The sequence below is a fragment of the Osmerus eperlanus genome, chromosome 27 (assembly GCF_963692335.1).
Source record: "Osmerus eperlanus chromosome 27, fOsmEpe2.1, whole genome shotgun sequence".
NCBI classification, from domain to species: domain Eukaryota; kingdom Metazoa; phylum Chordata; class Actinopteri; order Osmeriformes; family Osmeridae; genus Osmerus; species Osmerus eperlanus.
In genome coordinates, this window is record NC_085044.1 from 8,547,400 (window position 1) to 8,573,833 (window position 26,434).

Genomic DNA, 26,434 nt, shown 5'->3' on the forward strand with positions numbered 1-26,434 from the left:
AGGGAACCACACAGGCCAGGACAGTCAGCCACACAGGCCAGAACAGAAGCAGTCCAACAGCCAGTTAACCAGTCACTCAACCTGCCAGTCAAACTGATAAAGAGACACATACATATAGAGAGAAATGAGAGAGAGAGGATCGAGGGAGAGACAAAGCAGTGTTCTCATTTATAAAATATTTTCAGACAAATGTTCCTCCATCAGACCAGCAGCCTGGTTTCACACTAGAACCTGACCCTAATGGGACACCGTCCCAGGACACACACTCGCTCACACACACAGTACGGAGTGGAGAGGGAAGGGATTGGGATTAGCCTCATCCTCCTCCAATGTCAGAACCTCAGAACCTCAGGTCTTTCAAAGCTTTCAGAACCATTTGGAACCTCAACCTCAGAACCCTAAGAACTTCAGAACTCTGAGAAACCCAGCACATTCAGAACTTCAGAAACTTCTGAATCTTCAGCACCTAAAAAAAACTTTTGAACCTTCACAACCTCAGAACCTTCAGGTCTTCAGATCACTCATCCCCAGAACTTTCTGAACTTTCAGGGCTATCACAACCTGTGGCATGTGTGTGTTCTGCTTCCCCAGCCTATGTGGAGCTGGCTCCTGTTGGTATCAGCTACTTCCTGTCTGGCATGCACTGTGCAGGTACGTCACCGTGACCCCTGACCCCCACGTTCAGACCTGCACAGAGACCTGACCTTCTCACACCTCAGGTGTACCCCTCCCCCATCTGTTCATACAGGTGTACCCCTCCCCCCTCCTACTTGTCCATACAGGTGTACCCCCCCTCTCTTACCTGTCCATACAGGTGTACCCCCCCTCTCTTACCTGTCCATACAGGTGTACCCCCCCTCCTACCTCTCCATACAGGTGTACTCCCCCCTCTCCTACCTGTCCATACAGGTGTACCCCCCCTCTCCTACCTGTCCATACAGGTGTACCCCCCCTCCTACCTGTCCATACAGGTGTACCCCCCTCTCTCCTACGTGTCCATACAGGTGTACCCCCCTCTCTCCTACCTGTCCATATATGTGTACCCCTCCTCTCCTACCTGTCCATACAGGTGTACCCCTTCTCTCTCCTACCTGTCCATACAGGTGTACCCCCCCCCCCTCCTACCTGTCCATACAGTTGTACCCCCCCCCCCCCCCCCCTTTCCTACCAGGAGTTCCCCACATACAGGTAATCCCCACCCTCCTAATGTGACCTTTGACCTGTCTGGTTTGACCTCCCCTGACTCCAGGACAGAACCCTGTTTCCTGCTTCCCATTCTGAGAGGAGTGTGTTCCCCTCATGAAGAATGTTCTAGAACTGGGTTGTTGTTTTGTTTGGCATAGAGAACATGCCAGTGGTCTGGTAATGCCTGCTCAACACCCACTGGTTCTACAGCTGCTTGCTATTAAATCATTAACTTTGATCTAATTAAATTTGTGCCAATCTGTTCATTTATACATCAATTAATTATCTGACTTCCTCCTCGTCAACTGATGCTGGTGGACGGATTATATCCCAGAAGTAGTTTTAATCAGAAGAGGAAACCGATTGGCTGATTACACTTCCCTGCTGAAAGCTAATTGGTCCAGGTTGTTTTATTGAGAATCTGAGATTCAGACTGTAATTTCCGGTGACTGTTTGAGAGGGAGTGGACATCTGCACACACACAGACATGCACACAAACTACACACACTTCACACACACACATTCGCACAATGTACACACGCCAGAGACACACACACTCACAGACACACGTACACACCCTCATCCACAACACAAGTATACACACACACACTCACCCAGACTGGTGTGGTGTTTGTGTGTCAGGGAGCTTCACGCTGGCAGAGCTGGGTGTGGGGGAGTCCCCAGGCCTGCAGGGGGACCTGAGCCTGCTGCAGCACAGCTACGCCCTCAGCAACGCCTCCGACCAGGACCCAGACTCCGACCCCGAGGGGGTCATGACCCCGGAGAGAGCCGTCCAACTGTGGGCAGGGGGTCACGGGCTCAAATCCCGGCTCAGCTCCAGTCTGTCGTCCAGAGCTAACTCTGCCCTCACGCTGACGGACTCGGATAACGAGCACAAGACTGACGACGAATCAGGTAGGAGAGAAGTTCTGCTGTGTCGTGGTTCTGGTGTGTCCTACTGTGTCCTTGTGTGTTCTGCTGTGTCCTGGTGTGTTCTGCTATGTCCTGGTGTGTCCAGGTGTTTCCTGGTTCGTCCTACTATGTCCTGGTGTGTCCTGCTGTGTCCTGGTGTCTTCTTCTGTGTCCTGCTGTGTTCTGCTGTGTCCCACTGTGGTGGTGTGTTTTAGAGTGTACTAAAATGTAAATGTAAATGTACTAGTGGTGTTCTAGTGGGTTCTAGAGTATCCAAGTGGTGTTCTTGAGTTGTGTAGAGTGTTGCTACTGCTGTTCTCCTCTGCTATCTCACCTATTTACACACAACACACACAGCCACACACCCGCCAGGCCTCTAGGTGTTATCTCCAGGGTGGAGGTTAGTGATGGCTATCATCCCAGGGGCGTTGCTGTGGGAGACTGAGATGGTTGTGTGTCTAATTAGAAAGATGCTATGCACGCTGGCCGTTGTCCCGGCAGCGCAGAATGATTCCGCCACTTGATTCTGTTAGGCCGACTAATGGCAAAGTGGAGTTACGTGGTTGCTAACACACACACACACACAGTTCACATATCACTGTGGTGCAACAGCCGTGGTTGTGGTAGTCGTCGGCAGTTACACACGGACAATCTTGCCCACACCTGGGCTCAAACCTGGCACCTCCAAATCTGCAAGCGTGACCAGCTACACCACTACCAGCTACACCACTACCAGCTACACCAACCACTACCAGCTACACCAGCTACACCACAACCAGCTACACCAACTACTTCCAGCTACATCAGCTACACCACTACCAGCTACACCACTACCAGCTACACCACTACCAGCTACACCACTACCAGCTACACCAACCACGACCAGCTACACCAGCAATACCACTACCAGCTACACCACTACCAGCTACACCAACGAAAAGCTATCAATCCTCTGGCATGGGTGGTCTGTGTACATACTTGAGGAGTGAGTTTAGCCAATTCACACATACACACCACACACACATAAATACACACGCACATACCCAGACTCTCCACACACAAACATGTACACACACACACACACTCACACTCCTCTTACATCCATGTACAGTATTAGTTATGAAAAGATCCAGAGCTTATCCCTAATAAATGCCATGCTGTAATCCATCAAGACGTGCATTCTGTGTGTGCCTGTGTGTGTGCGTATATGTGTGCCTGCCTGTGTGTGTGTGTGTGTGTATGTGTGTGCCTGTGTGTGTGTGTGTTGAGTGAATTAAAGACGGGCTCAGCAGAGCTTCAGACACTAATGCATTCTCACCATGGGAGCTGATTAATAAGGACAGAACTGAGGGCGTGTGTATGTGTGTGCACATGTGTGTGTGTATATGTGTGTTTATGTGTGTGTTGAGGGCAGTCCTGTCCCATCTCATTATCACCTAGTTGTATTTCCAAGTAGTTCTGGGGTCACAGATGGGCTATACACACACACTCATTAACACGCTCTCTCTGACTCACAATCTCACATTCCCACGCATTTTCACTGTCGTTATTTCTCTCTCACCTCTTTCAGTCTTTGTCTGTTAGAGAGAGAGAGACACACACACACACAAACTCCCAGCGCAGGCGTAACCTGTCACCATCCCAGTGTTGGTTCATCCGTGCTGTCACTCAGTCACACACATCTGAGCCTCCATGCTCTCCATGGCAACCTCCCATGGCCTTCTGGGAGCTCGCTGTCTGATAGAGAGCAGCACACCCCCCCCCCCCCCCCCAACAGACATACGCATATATACACTCACATATATCTATACACACACACACATTCATGTACACACACACTACCACAATGGTGTAGAATAACAAAAGAAATATTAGCATTCAGAAGCCCTCATTAGATCAGGAGCATTTGACTAGAGGTGTCAGAATGGTTTGTGTGTGTGTGTGCATGTGTGTGTGTGTGTACTGACTATATCTGTACTGACTGCTTCTTTACTGACTGTGTGCGTGTGTGCCTTTATCAATCTCAACAATTGTGGCACACACACGAGCAGGAAGCAACGGATCACACACGAGCCAGAGAGTCCGCCGCCCTTTTCTCCATCCATGTTGTCCTTCCTCCCAGGGCAGCCAGAGCAGTGGGCAGTCATATCAATGGTACTCTGGGACCAATTCCAAGCGCTCAAGCCCATGTCTTGGTCAGGGACAGGACCAGAGAGAGATCTGCTCTGGTTGTTTTTCTATTGGGGTTCTTTGTGGAGGAAACCCATGTGAGCACAGGGAGAACATGCACAAGACACTGTCCCACTATGCCACAGACACTGTACAGTTGTATACTGACTGTGCAAGTACTGGGTGTGTGTTTTGACTGTGTTCTGACTGTGTGTGTGTGTGTGTGTGTGTGTGTGTGTGTGTGTGTGTGTGTGTGTGTGTGTGTGTGTGTGTGTGTGTGTGTGTTTATGACAATGTGTACTAAAAGGAAGAAATGAAGCTTCAACTTTATAAATGGGTCAATAAGTTTGTTTTCCAGTCATCAACTAACAGTGACATGTTGTTCCGTTGTGTGTGTCAGTACATGCTGGTTGTAGTTGGTTCAGATGGAATGTGGAGTTGACAGCCCAGAGAGAAGCTGTGTGAGTGAGAGGATGGAGAGGTGGGCTTGTCAAACTAGACACAGCCCTGTCTATAGAGGCCGATTGTTGCAAAATGGTTGCCAAGACAACCATTTTACCCCGAGAGATTTGGCAAACTCCTGTTTGTGTGTGTGTGTGTGTGTGTGTGTGTGTGTGTGTGTGTGTAAAACTCCAGGAGAGAGTTTCCTGAGTTGATGTTCACCACCATGATAGGAACAGGAAAAGGAAGCCGGAGACTAGTGATGCGTTTCCTGTCCACAGGTGTGACAGTTGTTAATGATTCTGCTAATGGCTTCCTTTTCCTCCACAGTCCTCTGCCCCCCCTCTCCCCTTCCTCTCTCTCTCTTGTTCTCTCTCTCTATGTCTCTCTTACTCTAAATCTTTCTCTCTATTTCTCTCCTACTCCCAATCTCTCTGCTTCTCCCACTTTCTCCCCCGGTTTCTTTCTCTCTGTGTCTTTCTGTCTCTCTCTCTCTCTCTCTCTCTCTCTCTCTCTCTCTCTCTCTCTCTCTCTCTCTCTCTCTCTCTCTCTCTCTGTGTCTCTCTCTGTCTCTCTCTCTCTTTGTGTGTGTCTCTCTCTCTGTGTGTGTCTGGGGTGTTGTTGTCTCATCATTGTTTACAGGCCATTACCTATGGCTTTTTGGTTGACTAGCCTCCTGAAACACACACACAAATACCCCTCCCTAGCCACACACACACACACACGCTCACACACACAGTGCAGCGCGGTGGGATGTCACTGTGACGGTGCAGAATGTTTATTTAATGTGTCGCCAGGCTCGGCAGTGATGGTAATGGAGAAATTGATTCAGCAATAATGACTTTCCATACATGTGTGTGCAGGATGTGTGTGTTTAGTTGTATCTGTGTTCACTCGTGTGTGTGTGTGTGTGTGTGTATTTGCACAATTCTTTTTCTACTTACGTTTCTAATAAGGGTTGATGCTCTTCATATTTGCCATTGTTAGCCTTTTGTCAGACCATTTTGTTCTTCAAGTCATCTTAAGATGTTGCAATGTTGTTCTTTTATGTGTTTAGAATAATTCGAACATTTTGGTGTTTTTGGAATGGAATGTAATAGAAATAAAATCTCCTGACAAGTCTGACATTTTATGAATGCTAAATATTGCTAAATATGTCTGTGGATGTGTTTTTTCTTTTTGTGTCTGTGTGAGTAAGTGAGTGTGTGTGTTTGCGTGTTTCAGATCTCCATGTGGAAAGACATCCATTTGTCCTATTTATTTCTTATTTCACATTTTCTGTCTCTCAGCCTGCTTTGACGATGATGATGTTGATCTGTACAGCTGTCCTCGCTGCAGTAAGTGTTGTCCTTGTTAGAGCCACGTGGATGTGTGTGTGCGTTGCTGTGTGTAGGTTGCGTGTGTTTTGTTGTGTGTGTGTAGGTGTTGTTTGTTTGTTTGTGTGTGTGTGCCTGTGTTCGACATGGACATACCGCTCTCTTCATAAATCTCTCATCAACAATTCCCTAATCACTGTTCACACACACACTCACACTTGCACACAGACAATTATCCAGTTTTGCACTCAATCAACCGGTCACCAAATGCCTGCCCTCGCCTGCGGTCACCAAATGCCTGCCCTCGCCTGCGGTCACCAAATGCCTGCCCTCGCCCTCCTGTCTGACATGTCTGTATTGTTGGTATGATGGTGCTCAGCGGCAGCAGTCTCTGTGTGTGTGTGTGTGTGTGTGTGTGTGTCGGTGCCCTCCACTTACCCAGCACAAATAACTCTCAACGCATTTGAGTTTTAGGAGTATATTAGAGAAATATAATGATCTTAGAAAGGGTTATGATTTGGTGTGAGTTTGTGTGTATGTATGCATGTGTGTGTGTTTCTCTCTTGAGAGTTTCAGTTGAAGTTTCTGTCTCCATTCAGGACTGGGTCTGTAAAGACACAATGAAGATGTGGTGCTGACCAGTGTCATGTGACTAACTCCATACAGGCTCCATACAGACTAACTCGTTTATCTCTCAAGGATACCTTTGTCTTACGTTCGTCATCCATCCCTCCATTCTTCATTCCTTCCGACCATCCATCCTCTCATTTCACTTTTACATTTACATTTATCCATTTAGCAGACGCTTTTATCCAAAGCGACTTCCAAGATAGAGCTTTACAAAAGTGCATAGGTCACTGATCTTAACAACGAGCCCCAAATATTGCGGGTAGCTAAAACATGAAGCATACATTGTGAAAAAAACAAATAAGTGCCAAAGGGAAGAACCATAAGAGCATGTAGTTAAACAAGTTACAATTAAACAACATGAACCTCAAAAAGTGCAAGAGTGTACCTGTTGAAAAGCAATCAACAGTAAAATATTTCACAGCGAGTACAAGGATTTTAAATCAGTTACAAATAACCAACAAGAGCAACAAGTCTCTCAATAAGAGTCATTGTGATCCTGGAGGAAACTAGCATCAGGTCCAGCAAATTAATTCTTAAGTACCTTTGTACTCCCGGAACAAGTGCGTCTTAAGCCTTTTCTTGAAGGTGGGGAGACAGTCAGTGTCTCTGATGGAGGTGGGGAGTTGATTCCACCATTGGGGGGCCAGACAGGAGAAGAGCTTGTGTTGGGACCGGGAGCGGTGGGACCATCAGACGGTTGTCAGAAGAAGACCGTAGGTGACGGGTGGGGGTGTAAGGCTGGAGGAGAGATTTGATGTAGTTGGGTCCAGTCCCATTCACCGCTCAGAAGGTCAGTACCAGGGTCTTGAATCTGATATGGGCCGTGATGGGTAGCCAGTGAAGGGAGATGAGAAGCGGGGTAACATGGGAGCGTCTGGGTAGGTTGAAGACCAGGTGGGCCGCTGTGTTTTGAATCCTCTGGAGAGGGCGGGTTGCGCATGCTGGGAGACCGGCGAGCAGCGAGTTGCAGTAGTCCAACTTGGAGAGGACAAGTGCTTGGACTAGCAGCTGGGTGGAATGCTCAGACAGGTATATCCTGATCTTCTGGATGTTGTAGAGGGTGAATCTACACGACCGGGAGACTGCAGCAATGTGGGCTGTGAGGGAGAGCTCATCATCCATGGTAACCCCGAGGTTCCTGGCAGAGGATGAAGGGGTCACCGTCGCAGATCCCAGGGTGATTGATAGATCGTGGGAGATGGAGGGCTTGGCCAGGATGATGAGAAGTTCTGTTTTGGCGAGGTTCAGCTGGAGGTGGTGCTTGGTCATCCAGGCGGAGATGTCTGCGAGGCAGGCCTCGATCCTAGCTGAGATCCCCGGATCAGTCGGGGGGAGCGACAGGTACAGCTGCGTGTCGGCAATGTAGCAGTGGTAGGAGAAGCCATGGGAGGTGATGATTGGTCCAAGTGAGGTGGTGTTCAGGGAGAAGAGGAGGGGTCCAAGGACGGAGCCCTGTGGGACACCAGTGGAAAGCTGGCGGGGGCCTGACACTTTGCCTCCACAGGAGACCTGGTAGGATCTTCCCGACAGGTAGGATGAGATCCACTGAAGTGCAGTGCCAGTGATGCCCATCTCAGCAAGTCTGGCGAGCAGGATCTGATGGTTGACTGTATCAAATGCTGCAGAAAGGTCCAGCAGGTTGATGACGGATGACCTCAAAGCCGTTCTGGCAGACTGGGGGGCAGTGTCTGTGGAGTGGCCAGTCTTGAAGCCCGATTGGTTGGGGTCAAGAAGGTTGTTCTGAGAGAGAAAGTTTGACACATAGATACAGCGCGTTCAATTGTTTACTTGTTATCTTTTCATCCTTTCTCTCTCTCTCTCTTCTAGTCCTTGCGATCAATAATTTATAGAATCATGAATTCAGACATGACAGAGAAACACTGCAATCATAAATCAAACTGGAACACAATTAATTTAATCATAGAAGAGAACATACCATTATTTCCAGTTCTTTCTTTCCTGTCTGTCTTTATTTTCTCTCTCTTGCTCCCTCTTTTATCTCCCTTACCAATTCTCCTTCTCTCTCTCATTCCCTCTCTCTCTCTCTCCATCTCTCCCTTTTATTCTCCATGCCAATTCTCCCCCTCTATATTTTTTTGTTTTTCTCTCTTTCTCTATTTCTCTCTCTCTCTCCATCCATCTCTCTCTGTGTAGTGTGATAAGGCACTAAAACAGTTTTACCAGACCTCCCTGGTGTATGGTATTTATACCAGTGATAAGAGAGGAGTGTGTGTGTGTGTGTGCTTGCGTGGTTTCACCATTCCCTATGCCAGGTAAATGAACACAAACACATAACGCAGCATCGTCCTGGGTTGCCATGGCACCCATGTACGAGTGTGTAGTTGGTTGTGGGGTCCGCAGGCACAGTGAGGGCCTCTCCAGGCTGCTCTCAGCTGGAACCTCCTCAAGTGGTCACTCCACAGCAGCACACTTCCAGAAGCACTACACAGATACAGCATCAAACAATCTTCCACTACTGCCTTTTGCTGCGTTCCTAACATACACAGTACAGCTGTGAAAGTAAACAAATGCACGTATGATTACCGATTGGTCCAGTCAACAGCTGCATGCTAATTTAGCTCCCTCCTTCTCTTTCTCTCCCTCTCTCCCCCTCTCTCTTCCTCTCTCTCTCCCTTTCTGTCTGCATCTTTCTTGTTCTTTTCTGTTTTCCTCTCCCACTTTTCACCCTTCTCTTTCTCTCTAAATGTGTCTAATAATCCTGCCAAAAGACAACTGTCTTTCAGTCGTGTACCAGGTGATTAGAGGTGGAGAGGGGGGAGGTGGAGAGGTGTAAAAAGGTGAGGGGAGAGTTGGTAAGATGGAGAGGGATGGTGGAGGTGGAGAGAAGGAACACACACACCAGGAGTGTTTTCAACAGATGTAATTAATGACTGGTCTGAAGTTGAAGTCAGCTGGAGTCAGGCAACAACAAACCTTGCTATCTGTTTTACTCGATCCTGCCTTTACTGTGCTGTCTTTCCCTCTCTTTTTCTACTCCCTCACTTTCTCTCACTCTTCTCCTCTCTCTCTTTCTCTACACCTTCACTTTCTCTCTCTTCCCTCTCTCTTTCTATAACCCCCTTTGTCTTTCTCTCTGTGTCACCCATTCTCTTATTCACTCTTTTCCTCTCTCTTTCTCTTTCCCTCCCTCCCCCACTCACACTTTCATTTTTGTCTTTCTTTAAACCTCTCTCCTATCTCTCTCCCCCCTCATTCATCTCTCTCTATCCCTCTCACCTCCCTCTCTCTTTCCCCCATCACTCTCTCTGCCACCCATCTCGCTCCTCCTCACCGCCCCTTTCTCTCTCTGTTTCGCTATCTCTCACTCCTCTCCTCTCTCTTTATCTCTCAATCCTCTCTCACTCCTCTCTCTCTCTTTCTCTCTCTCTCCTACATCAGACCGTTCTTCATCATGTCTCTCTACCAAACAGTGCTGGGTGACTCAGTGTCCCTCTGCAGTGTTTGAGTGCCAGGACTGAGTGCTGCATGTTTACACCCAGCTCAGACCATAATAACCACCCTGCAGGTAAGAGGCGCGCTGCCCACCGCCACCTGGCACAGGAAGCGCTGTGTGAGTCAACCGGTTGCCATGGATACCATCATGAATTGGCCTGATTTGTGTCCACGTGCGTCCAATAAAAGAGACATTACACCCGAATCATTCAGAGGTTAGGGTGTTTTTCAACCTGGAACACAGGATATGATAGGGCAAATTTCAACTAAATAGTTTGCCTTGTCGGAATGTGGGTGTGTGGGTTTATGTGTGTGTGTGTGTGTGCATGTGTGTGCGTGCGTGTGTGTGTGTGCACGCTGATATGCTCTGTGTCAAAATGCAGAACTGTGACTGTCACTCACCAGTCTTAGAGAGCAAACTCACACACGCATCATTACACACAGGCGCAGGCCCACAAACAAATACACACATACACACTGCCAGCTCACAAACCGCACACAGAAATACACACGCACCCCACACACAGGCAAATGCACATAAAATACACACACCAGTACCCACACACACACACACAAACAAATACACACATACATACTGCCAGCTCACCTTGACAACATTCAGACAGGAAATAACATTGTCACCTATAAATTATAGATTTTTCTGCAAGGCTTCTCTATTTATCTCTCTCTCTCTCCCTCCATCCCTCCATCTCCTGGGATCTTATAAGGTACTGCACCCCCAGGGGAGGAGAGAAGAGAGGACAGTATAGTGAAAAAGAGGAGAGAAGGAGAGGACATGGTAGGAAGAGATAAGGGGAAGGGAGAGGAGAAAAGGAGAGGACAGTATAGGAAGAGAGGAGAGGAGAGTAGTGAAACTCACCCTTGGCACCCCCAACAGGAGGATGGCCAGATATTAGCAGCCAACTATGTTGGCCTTGCTAATGAGAGAAGAATAGTGCTGTGTGACAAACAGATTGTTATACTGTCCCTCTGTCTTACAGGGCTGTAATCACACACACACGTCTCTCGCCCTCTCATCTCTCTCTCGCCCTCTCATCTCTCTTTCATCTCTCTCTCTTTCCTTCTCATCTCTCTCTCTCCCTCCTTTCCTCTCTTCCCTTTCATCTATCTCTAATCTCTCTCATTTCTCTCTTCCTCCCTTCCGATTTTTATTTCTTACTCCTCAATTCCTTTCTACTCCGTTCAAATCTGTCCCTCTCATGTCTCTCTTTTTCTCTCCCACTCATCTCTGTGTCTCTCTGCCGTCTTCTTAAGAGGAGAGAGCAAAGGAGAGGAGAGGAGATGAGGAGTGGAGAAGAGAAGAGGCGAGAGGGGGAGGAGAGCAGAGCAGAGGGGGAGGAAAAGAAAGAAGAGGAAAGGACAGGACAGGAGAGGGGGAGGAAAGGACCCCATACCACAACTACCCCACACAGTAACAAGTTAACATTGTCATGAAGTTGTGGAGCAGGGTCTGTTCTCCCCAGGTCTGTAAACAATTAGATCCCTATAAGTTTAGAATCACCTGCAACCAGTGTTGACCACCCTTTTTTCCTCCTCTCTCCCTCCTGTCTCTCTCCTCTTAGCATCCACTTCATCCCCTCTCTCCCCCTTCCTCCTTTCTCTCCCTCCCCTCTCACCTTCCATCACACCTTACCCTCTTCCTATCCTCCCTCTTTTCTCCCCCTCTCTCCCCCTTCTAGTGTAGCAGAGAGACAGTGTTGAGCTGGGATGCTAGTGTGGAGCCAGCCATGCCTGGTTTCTCAACCTATCTCCCTCCATCTCCCCTCCTCTTCCCCCACATGTCAGATGCTAATTAGCAACCATCTAATTAGTGTCTGAAGATTAATCACTCTGGGGATAGAGAATGAGGAGGGAGGGAGAGGAGGAGAGAGGGAGGGGAAGAGGGAGTGTGAGGGGACTCTTCTAGCTCCTGCATGGGGAAAAAAACCCTTCCTCACTGTGCCCCTGCTCCCACCCTCACACCCCCCCCCCCCCAGTCTACCACCCCCCACACACAGACAGAGATAACATGTGCTAGCAAGAACGGAACAGCTGACTCTATTTGCGACCGAATGCTTGTGTGTGTATCTATGTGTATGTCTGTGTGGTGTGTCTGTGTAAATAGGCACTGGTATGTGATTGCACCCACTTATCGCCACACTCTGAACTGTGACGCACAGATCAATGAATGTACTGTTTACTTTTGGAAAGAATCTGGATGATACAGTACCAGCCTGATTGACCACAGCAAGACACCACACCGTGAATCCGCATGCATGTCTGCTCCTGTTAACACTACCTCTACACTCACCTTTGTAGTGCATGTGTAACAGACATGGCCTTGCTCCATCAGAGGTACACTCGGCCGATGTTTGCCCCTCACTGGGATCGAATCCGCCACCTCTGACATCCCAAACGCGACCACTACCAACTACGCCAACAAATAGCTAGCAATTCGCTGGCGCGAGTGGCCTGTTACATACCTGAGGAGTGAGTTTAACCGATCAACACCGGCTACAATCACCTAAATTCTCTCTCCCCCCACCCCCGCGTTGAAATGAACGTATTACTCGAAAAATCATTCATTCTTGCTAAAGAACGAGATTCAAAGAACCGAGTCCGTAAAATGATCGAACTTCCCATCACTGCCTGTCACAAACTTCCACAAGAGGGAATGTGTGCGACCTCAATTATACCCGGAACAATACTTAACCCAGTATTGGGTACATTGTTACACATGTACATAGCTGTGAAGAGAGGTGAGGGGAGGAGAAAATAGACAGAACAGACTTTCCTTGACCAGGAGTTTCTGTCTGTACAAATATTCGATTCCTAAAAGACACAGACAGGCCAACTCTTGTTGGTATGCAGTATGGGGCGATGGTGTGTGTGTGTGGAGGTGGGGGGTTATAATTGGCTTGCACTGTATCCTCGAGCTCTGTCTGTGATTGGCTGACATGACCCCCCTCCCCCTAAAGGCATGCTGTCTCATCTACACACCTGTGTGTGTGCGTGTGTGTGTGTGTGTGTGCGTGTGTGCAAAGAATACACTCCAATCACATGGGACCCCTGTTGGCCCCTCCCATTGGTAAAAGCTGTGTGGCGTGTGTGTGTGTGTTTGTGTGTAGGGGAGGGCGGGGCAGGGCAGGGCTTTAAAGATTTGTGTAAATCAGCTGTGTGTGTATTGTTATGTACATGTTATGATGGATACATGTGGATGCTATCTCGATGGATAGATGGATGATTACCTGTCAGTGTTGGCTCATCAGATTAGTCATTTACTCTATCAGGAAGAATCAGCTTAGCTGCTGCTGCTTTTTGTTTTCCTTCCTAATTTTCAAATTGTCAGCTTCCTCTCTCCCTTTCTCTCTTGCTCTCCCCCTCTCTCTATCTCCTCCCCCTTTCTCTTTTTCTCTCCCCTCCTCTCTCTTGCTCTCTTTATCTCTCTCTCTCTCTCTCTCTCTCTCTCTCCTGCTAAGTGTCTTGTAGAGTGTTACGAATCCCTGGTGGGCAGGGAAATGTAACGGGCCACTGCAAACGATGAACCAGGGTGAAAAATGGGGGAAGAGGAAATGGACACAGAACAACCGTGGTAACAGAAAGAAGGGGAGTTTATTTTCTCATCACAAACGCACGGTATAACCCGTCCTAACTTCCTAGCACAACACCCTTAGATTAATCTGGCACATGATCAGGGCGCCCTAAAACTAAACAAAAATACAAGTGGTGGTCCGCACAGTTTCTTGCTTAGGGTGTATAGACAAAAGTTTTCCTACGGGTGGGATGTAAGCCCATGGGCGTCTTACCTACATGCACACCCCATGTGCATCCCCCTTTCCCCAGGGTTAAACAAACGGTGAGACACCGATAGTACACACTGAGTAACAAAATATAAACCATACATCACCCAATCAATGCAGCAATAGCAAACATCCCCCCTTCTAACACATGGGAAAACAAAGGAACTTAAATAACAGGAAGTGAGCTCTGATTGGTGAAATGGGGCAGATGGGTAATTGATGAACAGGTAGGTTAGATGATGAACTGTAGTCACTGATTAGACCATTCAACAGGAGGGCAGGAACTGGAACACCTGGGAAACACAGTCATGGACAGAGGGAGACAAACAAACAAAGAGCCAACCAAACAGTAGTCACGGGACGTAACATACAGGTTAACCAAACTTTACTTAAGTACTGACAGGAAGATGAATAGCCTTAGAGAGAGAGTTGGGGGGAGAGAGAGAGAAAAGGGGAGAGAGAGAGAGAGAAAGTGAGAGGTGGGGGGAGAGAGAAGGGGGCATAGATGATGATTTTCAGTGAGCCCGGTAGTTTACAGAGCTTACTTTTAACCAATTACTTTGCACGTTTGCTGCTCTCCCACCTTCTCTGTTTCTCCCCCCATCTCTCCTTTTCTGTCCTCCATACCTCTGTTGGTCCAAATCCTTTTACCCTCTCTTCTAAATTAGCAAATTACTAATTAAAACTAGAGAGGGTAACATTTCTGGGGAAATTGTGAGGTGTCCTTGCGTCGTTTGCAGATGGGTCAGTTTTTTACTTAGACTGCTATTTTTTAATATTTTAAATAGCCTAAGTGTGCATGAGGATTATTTATGAAGACTGCATAGATAAAAAAGCATACATTAGTTGCTGCTTATTTTTACATCAAAATACTAAGAGTGAAGTGTAGAATAAAACAGGGTTGTCTTATTTCCCTTAGGGAAAGAGGGGGAGGTGATAGGCTGTGGCAGCCTCACATGTATAAACAGTTGCATCAAAACGACTGTTATGACTTAAACTTCCCCTCAAGTTTTTTCCTACTAGTGATATTTTTAAGCATTTACTCATATTGCATTTCATTAATAAAGAACCCCCTTTGAAACAAGCTGATTCTAACAACGTTGTCACCGGCAGTATCTTAGCTAGCTGGAGTCGCGAATCAAACAGTAGCATCCGCAATCCGTATTTTTCGGACTATAAGTCGCTCCGGAGTATTAGTCGTATCAGTCAAAAAATGTGTCATGAAGAGGAAAAAAACATATGAGTCGCACTGGACTTTAAGTTGCATTTATTTAGAAATGTATTTCACAAAATTCAAGACCAAGAACAGACATTTAATCTGGAAGGCAAGTTATTTAACTACAAAATAGCACAGGCTGAATAGTATAAATTAACATAACAAGCTAGCAAGTCCAACAAGAAAGTTACCTAACGGGGGTCAGATGGCTGAGCGGTTAGGGAATCGGACTCCCAATCAAAAGGTTGCTTGTTCGATTCCCAGCTGTGCCAAATTATGTTGTGTCCCTGGGCAAGGCACTTTACCTCAGGGGAATGTCCCTGTACTTACTGTAAGTCGCTCTGGATAAGAGCGTCTGCTAAATGACTAAATGTAAATGTAGTTAGTTAGTATAGCAAGCTCACGATCTCATTCCACATCACTGAACTCGTTGGTGTGAATTAACTAGTATGAATTAACATTTAAAAACATGTTAAATTATATATATATTGATATATAAGTTGCACCTGACTATAAGTTGCAGGACCAGCCAAACTATGAAAAAAAGTATGACTTATAGTCTGGAAAATACGGTACATCTTTAAAGATGCTGTAAAGTGGAATTGAAAATGAGTTTTAAGTTCATCACACCACAGAAGAATGTGTTGTTAACTACCCATCCAAATTCAAATGAAAAAAAAACACAGACAAGTGTGTTAAATTAGGCTTGAAATCGTGAGAAAATCAGCAGTCTTCTCTGCTTGAGACTGGGGGGGGGGGCGTGTCGCCTGAAGGAGCTGGAGCTCCGCCCCATCTAATTTATTGAATTTAGCAACAACAGCAACACTAGCTAAATCAATTGCAGATATCAGAACAGACCTACCTGCAGTCTCTGAGTGTTTTATGTGTTAATTACTTTGTCTTTGCATCGTACCAGCTGAGTAACAGAATGCAACCGTCTGTGATCTGACGTAGATAGGTGGCTGTGACGTAGATAGGTTGGGTTTTGCCCCGCCTATACAAAACCTGAGCTGAAAACGTGTGAGAAACGGTCTAACTCCACATTTCAGTGCAACAAAGGTTTAGAGCTTTGCACATGCTTTCAGCAACTCATTTCACACGTATACAATGTACTGAGAAGCAAATCTTGCTATTTGTGTGATATCCATCCATTCCGAGAGAGAGAGAGACAGACAGAGGGGGGAGGGTCAGGAAGAGAGGACTGGATGGAGAGAGATGGTTTGAGATAGGAACAGGGTGCGTGGGAGTGAGACAGGGGAGGTGAGAGAACAAGAGAGAAGAAAAGAGAGGGATGAATGAAACAAAATCGAGACAGAGAAAGAGAGAGGGGACGTGTCCGGCAGGTGGGCTTTTTGATATTGAGGTGGGATCCAGAACATTCTGTGGATGTTCCACACTGCTCCAGCTCCTCGCTGGTGGTGGGATTTTAATTGACTCTGAGGATTGAAGGTGGTCGTGTTTCTCACAGCGGTGCGATTCAGGAAGAGGAGAGATCTCTAGCAGGTCACCAGACTGCCTCTCTGGGTCACAGCACGGCCCAGTGGACCCAGGGGATGGGTATAGCTCAGGGGGTAGAGACTATAGATCAAAATTGCAGGTTCAAATCACACCCTGTATGTTGCTTTGGATAAAAGCATCTTCTAAATGAAGACATACATTATAGTCTCAACACAACCCACTCTCCAGCCTGTCCAAAACCTCCAGATTGTGGCATTAAATATAGAACCATGAAACCCTGAATAGGATCCTTTGGCCTCCAGAATAAATCCCAGCATTCTTTGCCCTCATTGTGGGCCGGAGCTCTGGCCCTGCCCCTGCTGGAGCAGGAAGTCAGACAGGTGGGAGAGCAGGGTGGACAGGAAGTTACCTGTGGTTACTTGGCACCTTGTTTCCCCACTAACAGGGGTAGGGGGCGACAGCTTGTGGCTTCATTGGAAGGATGCTGGTTTATAGACTCTCAGGTCAGGACCATGATTACACCAGCCACATAGCTCATCCACTGCTGTTTCCATGGACACACTGTAGGCTATATCCACCCTTTAAACTACACACACTCACACACACACACATACACACTGGCAGAGGTGAGTGACAGGACTGGTGGTTTTTTAAAGCCTTTCCCTCTCCCCGCACCCCCTCATCCCCCCCCCCCCCCCTCCTTCCACACAATTCAAGCAGACAGAATTTATGTGGACAAGCTGCTGGGACGGGGGAGGGCAGAAAGAGTTAGTGCTGAAAGTCAAATTTCAGTTCATTTCTTCACTATTTAGTCTACATCTTGAGCAGCAGCAATGTGACACAGCTGGGATCAATGTATTCTTCCCTTTCAAAGTTATTTTAGAGATTTACTGTATATGATTTTAAAATGAGCTTTACAATGTTCACAATTGACTTAATCTGACATGCAAAAAACTCTCTCTTATGCTCTCTTTCACTCTCTCACCCTTAAACTCTCTCCCTCTCTCTCACTCACCTTATCTCTCTCTCTCACACACACACACACACTCATACATAAACACATACATTCGCAGACACGCTTCTTATTCCCCCCCCCCCCACAACCCCCCCCCCCCCACACACACACACACACACACATCCCCCGCTGTTCCCAGCTGGTAGCTTGTGTGAGCCGTGATGAGACGAGGCGGTTAGGATGCCTGCTCTGCTCCCATCCACACCAACACAGAGCCCGAAAACGTCTCTCTCTCTTTCCCTCCCTCCCTCCTTCCCTCCTGCTCTGTCTCTCTCTCGCACTCTCTCTTTCTATATAGCGCCCATCCCATTTTACCCTTTTTATTTTCCTCACAGCTCGCTCACTCTCCCTCACATTTTTCTTGTCTAACATTAACGCGAACAATCTTTTGTGCCTAGAAGGCGGGAGAGTAGCGACATTACATCACTCCTTTCTGCCGTGGTCAACTTCTGGTTGACACAGAATCATTTGATCAATCAACTGACCCATTCATTGGAGACTTATTGGCTTCAAAATATATTTATATCTTGGCCGCGGAAAGAGTGGATTGATAGGGACTTGAGCAGACATGCGGGGAGCGGCGCACCACTCTGGCACACAGCGATCTAAACGGCTGCTGCACGAGCAAGGTAAGGGAGAAAGCGGAATCCGCGCTAGGCTCTGTCCTTTAAGCACCACTGTGGCAGAAAGAGTGTGCGGCTGAAACGACAAGGTGTGAATGGGAATAAATTAATGGTGATCTTAGCGCTGCCGAACTAAGTGGCTAACATAAAATTGTGTATATTCAAAGAGGATACAAGGTCTGTGGGTTACTGTAATTGGACAGTCATCCTTTCTGCAGCAAATGATGTCTCACAAGCCACGGAATCACAGATTATAAAGTAATTGGACTTCTGTGCTCAGCTGTCAGTCCGTGACACATTACTCATGGCATCGAGTGTGGAGGAGCTCCTATTTTCTCTGAGCCATGAGTTTCATCCTCATGAGCATGAGGTTCATAGTTATTTCAATGTGCTCTTAACATGGACGTCACTACAGATTAATGGATATGAGAGAACCCTCTTCCAGGTGGGTCTCGGCATGCCCGAGATGTGAGGAGTAGGCTAACAATTTGTATAAAATCTATAAATATATTGTTATTTTTGGTCAAGATTGACTAAACCTGTCTCATAGTTTATGTTAGACTCTTATCTGCTATGAATCTACCCAAATAAAGATATTTAAGCCCACTGTTCCCATCCATCCATACCATGCATTTGGGCTTTCTTCTGAGAGAAAAAGAATGACATAGAGAGATATATACATGTAGGTCATAGTATACCAATAGAAAAAAAAATAATTATAATAATCATGCTATCAACAACATGCAAGGCGAATACACATTGTTTCCAAAAACACTGCCAGCAATGTCTCCCCAAAGGTATTTTCAAATTAATATCATAGCCACAAAACTTATGTCAAATTTAAAGTACATTGTAAAGGTTAGTTTGCTAGCTCGTAGCATCTGTTACTGCCAGTCTCACATAAAACTGGTTAATGAAGCTTTTTTCATGACCAAAGTCTGTAAAATCCTTCTGTCAGCAGGACAGCCTCAGAACTAAACTCAGCCAAGGAACCAAACAGGAACAATATGGCATGCAGCTACCACCTCCAGGTCCTACTAGTGCCCTCCTCGTGACAAGATATTTAAGATTCCAAAGCCCTACTAAATACCTATGTCCCTGGCTCTTAGCCCATTATCGTATAGCATAATATACTATTCCAGAACAGAAAAGACAGACTTTTTAATTTTGTTTATTCTCGGTGGTGGGGTCTTCCCCTCTCAGAGTTAGGATTATTATTAGGGTTATTTTAAATAACTTATACCTGAAACTGTAATCAAAATAATATTTTACTATATAAAATATATTATAGTTGTTTTGTATATATTTTTTTAGAAAATGGGCTTGAGTCAAGCTTCTTTTTTTCACTGAACAGCCATGTTCTAGGGCTAAACCATATATTTATGTGAGACTGAGAGCTGTGGCACACATCTCCATATGAGAGGCTAGGGCTGTGGCATTCCTCCACATCAAACACTTCTAATAAAACATGAGGAGGGCTGGACGGGAGGGGAAAGGAGAGGTGAGAGAGGAGATGAGAGGAAGAGGAGATGAGAGGGGAAGAGATGGAAAAGTGAGAGAAGAGAGGAAATGGAATTGTGTTGAAAATATTTTGGCCAGTTATTCTGTTGGTGTGTGTGTGTGTGTCAGGGTTTAAAGCTCAATTCCCCTTTGCACTGGTGAGAGGGATGGGAGGGTGGGAGAAGAGGAGGGGAAAGAAGGGGAGGGTAGCTGCATGCATGGAGTGTAAGTCCAGAGCTTGATCAGTGTCTTCACATTAGTCCTGCAAGAAGCAATCTATCAGCCCTGGACCATAACCCACTAACTGACAGGAGAGAGGGATGGAAGGAGAGAGATGAGAGGGAAGGAGGAGTGATAAAGAAGGCTGTGGATGGAGGGGAAAAAAGCGGTGGATGGGAAGAAGAGAGGATGGGGTTGGAGATGGAGGGAGGGCAAGGCGGCAGAGAAAGGGTTTGTGTGAAGAGAGGTGGTATGATTGAAAGCCCTTCCAAAGCGGCAGACAGACAGCTCTCCATCTCTCTCTGCCACTCTCTTTTTGCCCTCACTCTCTTGCTCGCTCTCTGTCTGTCTTTGTCTCATTTTCTAACCTCTCTCCCTGTGTCTCACCCCTGTCTTTCCCTCTCCCTGTCTCTCTCTCTCTGACTCTCTCTCCTTCTTTCCATGTCTCCATCTCTCTCTCTCTTTCAGTAAGCATGTTCAGATCAATTCTGGAAGATACATTCTCATACTCATTGCACAGTGGGGAAGGGAGGGGGAGGTAGGGGGGATGGAAAAGGCTGTATTACACCAACAATTCTGTCACTAGCCTTTGCAAATGTGTGCGTGTGTCTGTGTGTGATAAAACAGGTGAATGGTGGTAGGTGGACAGGGTTTACTGTCAATACTTTGAGAACAGCTACTTACCATGTTCTTAATGAGTTTTATCAAACACCTATTACTCAAGTGGTGTGTGTGTACATGTGTGTACTTCTGACTGAGTGTGAACCTCTGTGTGTGTGGACGTGTGAGTGTTTGGATGTATGTATGTGTGTGTGTGTGTGTGTGTGTGTGTGTGTGTGTGTGTGTGTGTGTGTGTGTGTGTGTGTGTGAAACTGTGTGTGTGTGTGTTTTCTGGGTAGTAATGTGTATTCCATTAACCTGTGTAGTGGAGGTCTGGAGCTCATTAGTGCCTGAGGGAACAGACAACACAGGAAACACTGTTATTGTTTTAATAAGCTGACAGACTGGTAATGGGCAGGGTCGGAACTGGTAATACCAACTTGTGTGTGTGTGTGTGTGTGTATGGGGGGGGGAACATGAGCTTGTACACACACACAGACGTAACTACAGTCTTCTGTGGGTGACAGCTGTGTGGGGCAATTGGCAGATGATGTCATGTCCCTAGTGACAAGGCCACCGGGCGGGGTCATGTCTATCTCATCTGTCGCCATGACAACCATCAACCTTGAACCCTCCGGCTTCCAGACATACTCAGTAGGCCAGAGGCCCCAGTACTATACTGGATTTATGTGTGTGTCTATAATACATACTGGTCTTGTCTTGTCTGGTTCACACCACAAGTAGCACCACATACATAGATTTCTGATGACCTGGATGACTGGTTCCAGCTCCCTCTGATGGTGAGCAGTGGAACCCCCTTGGGCCCCACAGTGCAGCTCTGTCACAGGCCTAACATGGACCCCACAGTGCAGCTCTGTCACAGGCCTCACATGGGCCCTCTCTGAGACTTCTTTCTTTAATTGTTCCTCATCTGACCTGGAGACAACTGAGACTGGACTGGTCGTTATCTGAGCCCTTGTGTGGGCCTTCACCTGTGTGTGTGTGTGTTTGTGTGAGTCTGTTCATCCATGTGTGTGTTTGTAGGTCCGTGAGAGTGTGTGCGTGTGTGGCTCCCTGTGTGTGTGTGTGTGGGGGGGGGTCCCTGTGCGTGAGTGAGTGTGTGTGTGGGTCCTTGTGAGTGAGTATGTGTGTGCGCGTGTGTGTGTGGGGGGGGAGGTAAAGCCGTGTTTTCTGCCATGGTTGGAGAGCTCTGACAAGCGTCAGAGACTGCCAAGCTCTCCTAACAGCTCCAGTGATGTATGGCTTGATCTGTCGTTCAGACACATTGAGAGACGACTGTGGATGTTTCTATGTGTGTGTGTGTGTGTGTGTGTGTACAGTATGCACATATTGAGTAGATACAGGATGGGGGGGGACAATCCATGCTGTTATGTTTCCATGTCAACAAGCCTGCAGCTCCACTCATTATCCAAAATGTTATGGGCTTGTTTTAATTACAACTGAACTCTCCGTTCCCTAAATGTGTGTGTATTTCAGTAGTTTAGTGTATGGTGTTGTAAACGTGTGTGTGTTTATCTTAGTTGTGTTCGATCAACTGCTGTGCTGTTAGTTGGTAGTTCAGCCCCTTCGCCCACCCTGCTGTGTCCTCCACAGCCTTCATCGGTGTCCTGTGGTTTGCCGGAAGCGCCCCCTCCACACCCGCTGTGCCCCCACCCAGACCGGGAAGGGCAGTTCCGTGGGGCTTTGCAGACCCCACGCCTTCACAAAGCATATAAAACACACCCCTGAGGAGCAGCACTGCACCATCACACTGATCTGCATTTGACATGCAGGCAAGGGCACGTTTGATTCGCTTCACACAGGCTAATTGTCTGGAGGCCTCCCTGGGTGGAGCTTAGCGGCAGGGAGGTACCTTTGTGGTTACAGAGTGTCTGCCTGTCCTCTCTGCTCTCCTCTTTGGCCTGTCTTTTAGAATGGAAGGAGGAAAGCATGGAGGGAAGAAGAGAGAGGAAGGAGAGAGGGAGGTCGAGAGGGAGGTCGAGAGGGAGGTCGAGACGGAGAGATAATTAATGCTAGTCAAATCTGCCCTTTAAAAATAATACATCCCCTAAAAATACATACAAATGAATACATCAGATGAACAAACCTTTTAGACTCAACACCGTTTTCAAGCCCAGTATCTGAGATTCTGCCCCCCATGTTGCTGACCAGGGACAGGGTCCTGTCAGGTGAAGAGACATCACCTTCTCTTCTCCTGCTTCTCCACCTCCTACTCTTCTTCCCCCCTTTCCTCCTCCTCCTCACAGGCACCCAGATACCCAGATAAAGCATGTCTCAAAAACTGGAGAGATAGATAGAGAGAGAGAGAGAGAGAGAGAGAGAGAGAGGTAAAGGGGAGGAGAGGAGAGGAGAGTAAAGGAAGAATAGAGATAAGAGACCGAAGTAGAGTGAGGGAAGGACAGACAGAATAGAGAAGGAGAGAGCAGAGAGGAGAGGAGGAGAACAGGGTGAAAGGACAGTGTATCGATCCACTGTGACAGCTTGAATAGAGTTTTAATTATCTGAGAACTACCATCGGTGCTTCTCACACACACACAGGCACACACATACCCACACACACACCTACCAGTGCACACACACATGTACCCACACACACACTCCCACACACACACATACACTGACCCCATGCACACACACACATAAACCCACCGCCAACACACACAACCAGTTGTATGACTTGTACTCTCAATGGAAAATATGTGTGTGTGTGTGTGTGTGTGTGTGAAGGACAGTCATAGAGGTGTATAGGATGTGTGTGTGTGTACCAAGTATAGATCGATAGGTAATTACACAAAGTTAGCTGTCTGTGTTCTTCAGAAGGAGCCATCATAAAGCAGACAGAGCCACGATGACGATCTGGGACCTTCCAGAAAATTCCTGACGGCTTCTGTCTGGGAACAACCTTGAGTCCACAGCTGTTCATGGTCCAGCCAATGTCCAGCCAAAGCACAAACACCTGTAGTAAGGATATTGTGTGCAATGGAGGAAGTACCTTTAATACGACAAAGCATTTACTGCCTGAATCTGAAGGAATGTATTGTGTTCGAGATCATGTCGCGTTCTCCCAGCTGCAATAACGTCCCAGATACAGCTAACTTTAAACAACGTCTCACACTCAGGTACTAAACTCAGTTGAGCTGACATTCACCCTTTTGTACAGAAGGAAAACAGGGGAAGCAATAAATGAAGGAAAAAGAAACCTTCCTGTCACAGTTGACAGTTTACGGATTAGAGCCTAAATGTGCTAGGAATAAAGGTAGGCTCATTTTGGTTCTTGAAATATTCATTCTTTTTTTCTCTCCAAAACATATTGGAATTGGAATCGAGATTTGGAACTGAGATTCGATAAGAACCGGACTTGACGAGCTGTAATGGAGGTGGAATGAGTTTGAATCAGAATTGAAAAAATTGAAACAATACCCAAACCTCGTCCAGCCAGCGTCCAGCCATGAATCACTTTCAGACTTCACTCATTGAGCCTGTTGCAGCGATATCCCAGAAGCCATCTCTCTGCTGTCTTTTATTGTCTGGTGAGGGAAGGTGTACGTGTGTGTGTGTGTATGTATGTGTAGGTGTGAGCCTGCATTTAAGTGTTTGTGTGTAAGTGTACGTCTGTGTGTGGTGGGTGTATGTGTACATCTGTGTGTGGTGGGTGTATGTGTACATCTGTGTGTGTGTAATGCTGTTCGGACACTGTCCTGTCAGTTTGCTCAGTATTGATCTGTGGTCCAAGACCCCAGTCTGATGAGATAAACCACTTAACCACCTCTCTTCCTCCTCCCTCCATCATCCCTCCATCATCCCTCCTCCCTGTAGCCCTTCTCCCTCTATCTCTCCATCCTTTCAGTATCAGTATTCAACATCTTCTCTTCATTACAGTTAGTGGTTTTCCAGTAAACACTTTGTAATTATAGAATCCTGCTGTCTGTGTGTGTGTGTGTGTGAGAGAGAGAGAGAGAGAGAGAGAGAGAGAGAGAGAGAGAGAGAGAGAGAGAGAGAGAGAGAGAGAGAGAGAGAGAGAGAGAGAGAGAGAGAGAGAGAGAGAGAGAGAGAGAGAGAGAGAGAGAGAGAGAGAGAGAGAGAGAGAGAGAGAGAGAGAGAGAGAGAGAGAGGCGTGAGCAGGTGTTATTGGAACAGGAAGCAGAACATGAACATCACTGGATCAGAAGAATGGGCGCAACCTAGACAACCACGCCTGGAATCTCAATGATCACACGCGCACACACGCACATACATACTCACACACACACACTCACTCACTCCCGGACAGACTCCCTCACTCAGCCCCACTTCTAAGAGAGATAGATAGAGGGAGAGACTGACAGAGGGAGAGAGGAAGACAGGAAATGTGTGTGGTCACATTTGTATGAGTTTGTATATGTGCTCATAAAGGATGAAATGCAAAAAGCCATTCTCAGCTGGAGGTTTTAGAGCTGTATGTAAATATGTGAGTGTGTGTGAATGTGTGTGTGTGCTTGGCTTTGTTCTCCTCATGGCTCACTGCAAGTGAAAGACATGGTTATTATTCAAATCACACACACTTACACATATACCCACACACACACACATCCACATGTGTTGACGTTCAGCATACGGCTTTCAAAACTTGCTCTGTTCACAGCATGTGAACATGCAATTGGGTAGGCCTGTGTTCGGCTCTTAGCCACATCCAGATAGTCATTGGGTGTACGTGATTGATCACGGGTGCGTGCCGGCTGGGTGGGGCTAATATGTTTGTTTAGCCAGGCGCTAGCCTCTAATGGCCTTGTTTGTCGCCTCATTGACCCTCAGGATTTGCATGCTAAGTTGTGCAGGGAAAACGACCATCTGTCTGCTGCTGCTGCAGACCCACTGGATAGCACAGCCTGCCTGTCAGCAACTAGACTTGCCTGTCTGCCTGCCTGTCGACTACTAGACCTGGCTGTCTATCTGTCTGCCTGCCTGCCTGGCTGCCTGTCAGCTACTAGACCTGCCTGTCGGCTACTAGACCTGCCTATTTGTCTGCCTGCCTGTCTGCCTGCCTGTCGGCTACTAGACCTGCCTATCTGTCTGTCTGCCTCTATGCCTTCCTTCCTGCCTGCCTGCCTGTCTGTCTGCTACTAGACCTGCCTTCTGTTACTATTCTTGTCTGTCTGTCTGTCTTCCTTGAGTGGAGTAAAGAATGTGAAGATAAGAAAAGTGAAGAGGGGAGGGCAGGAGAGGAGGGGAGGGATGAGTGGAAGACAGGAGAGGAGGTCTCTCTTGGGTCCCAGAGGGTCTCCTGTATCTCTGTGTTCTGATGCGTGAAGCGGAGAGAAGACGCTGTAATGGCAAAGGGATGTTCCCTAGTGACACTGCTAGCTAGCTCTACCCTGCCTGACAGAGAGAGAGAGAGAGAGAGAGAGAGAGAGAGAGAGGGGGGGGGGGGGGAACAAAGATGAAAGTGGAAAGACAAGTGGAAAAAACACCAAAGAAGAGGTAGAGGGAGAATAGTGGAAGGAAGAAGGTGGAAGTAGAGGAAAGACTTTAAACTAGCTTTGGCTAGAACCTATCCTGTCCATGGTGTCTCTGGGTGGAGGTCTCACTTATTGATTAACACATGAAGGTAACTGTTCACTCTTTTGTCTAGCATCCAGGAACCACCTCCCACATGTTCAGACGTACAAGCCAACACACATACACACACTTACACAACATGAAAGCAGAGATGGATGGATGGATGCTTAGATGGTGTGAATACCAATCTCTAAGTTTAAAGACATGAAAGAGTAAAGAGGGGCAGCAGCTTTGTTTGATGTGGTGATGATGGTGGTGGTGATGATGATGATGATGATGATGATGATGGTAATGACGGTGGTGATGGTGGTGATGGTGATGATCTCTCTCATAAACACACA

General features: G+C 47.1%; 1 protein-coding gene across 1 annotated transcript in view; it reads left to right on the forward strand.

The window, feature by feature from the left end:
- Positions 1-1,635: 1,635 nt before the first annotated feature.
- tenm2b (teneurin transmembrane protein 2b) overlaps positions 1,636-26,434 on the forward strand; it is a 112,721-nt gene continuing 87,922 nt past the window's right edge. Inside the window, exons 1-2 of the mRNA XM_062453117.1 lie at positions 1,636-1,717; positions 1,749-2,100. Of these exons, the coding sequence (XP_062309101.1) occupies positions 1,673-1,717; positions 1,749-2,100 (397 nt within the window). The 5' untranslated portion in view covers positions 1,636-1,672. The remainder of the gene's footprint in view (positions 1,718-1,748; positions 2,101-26,434) is intronic.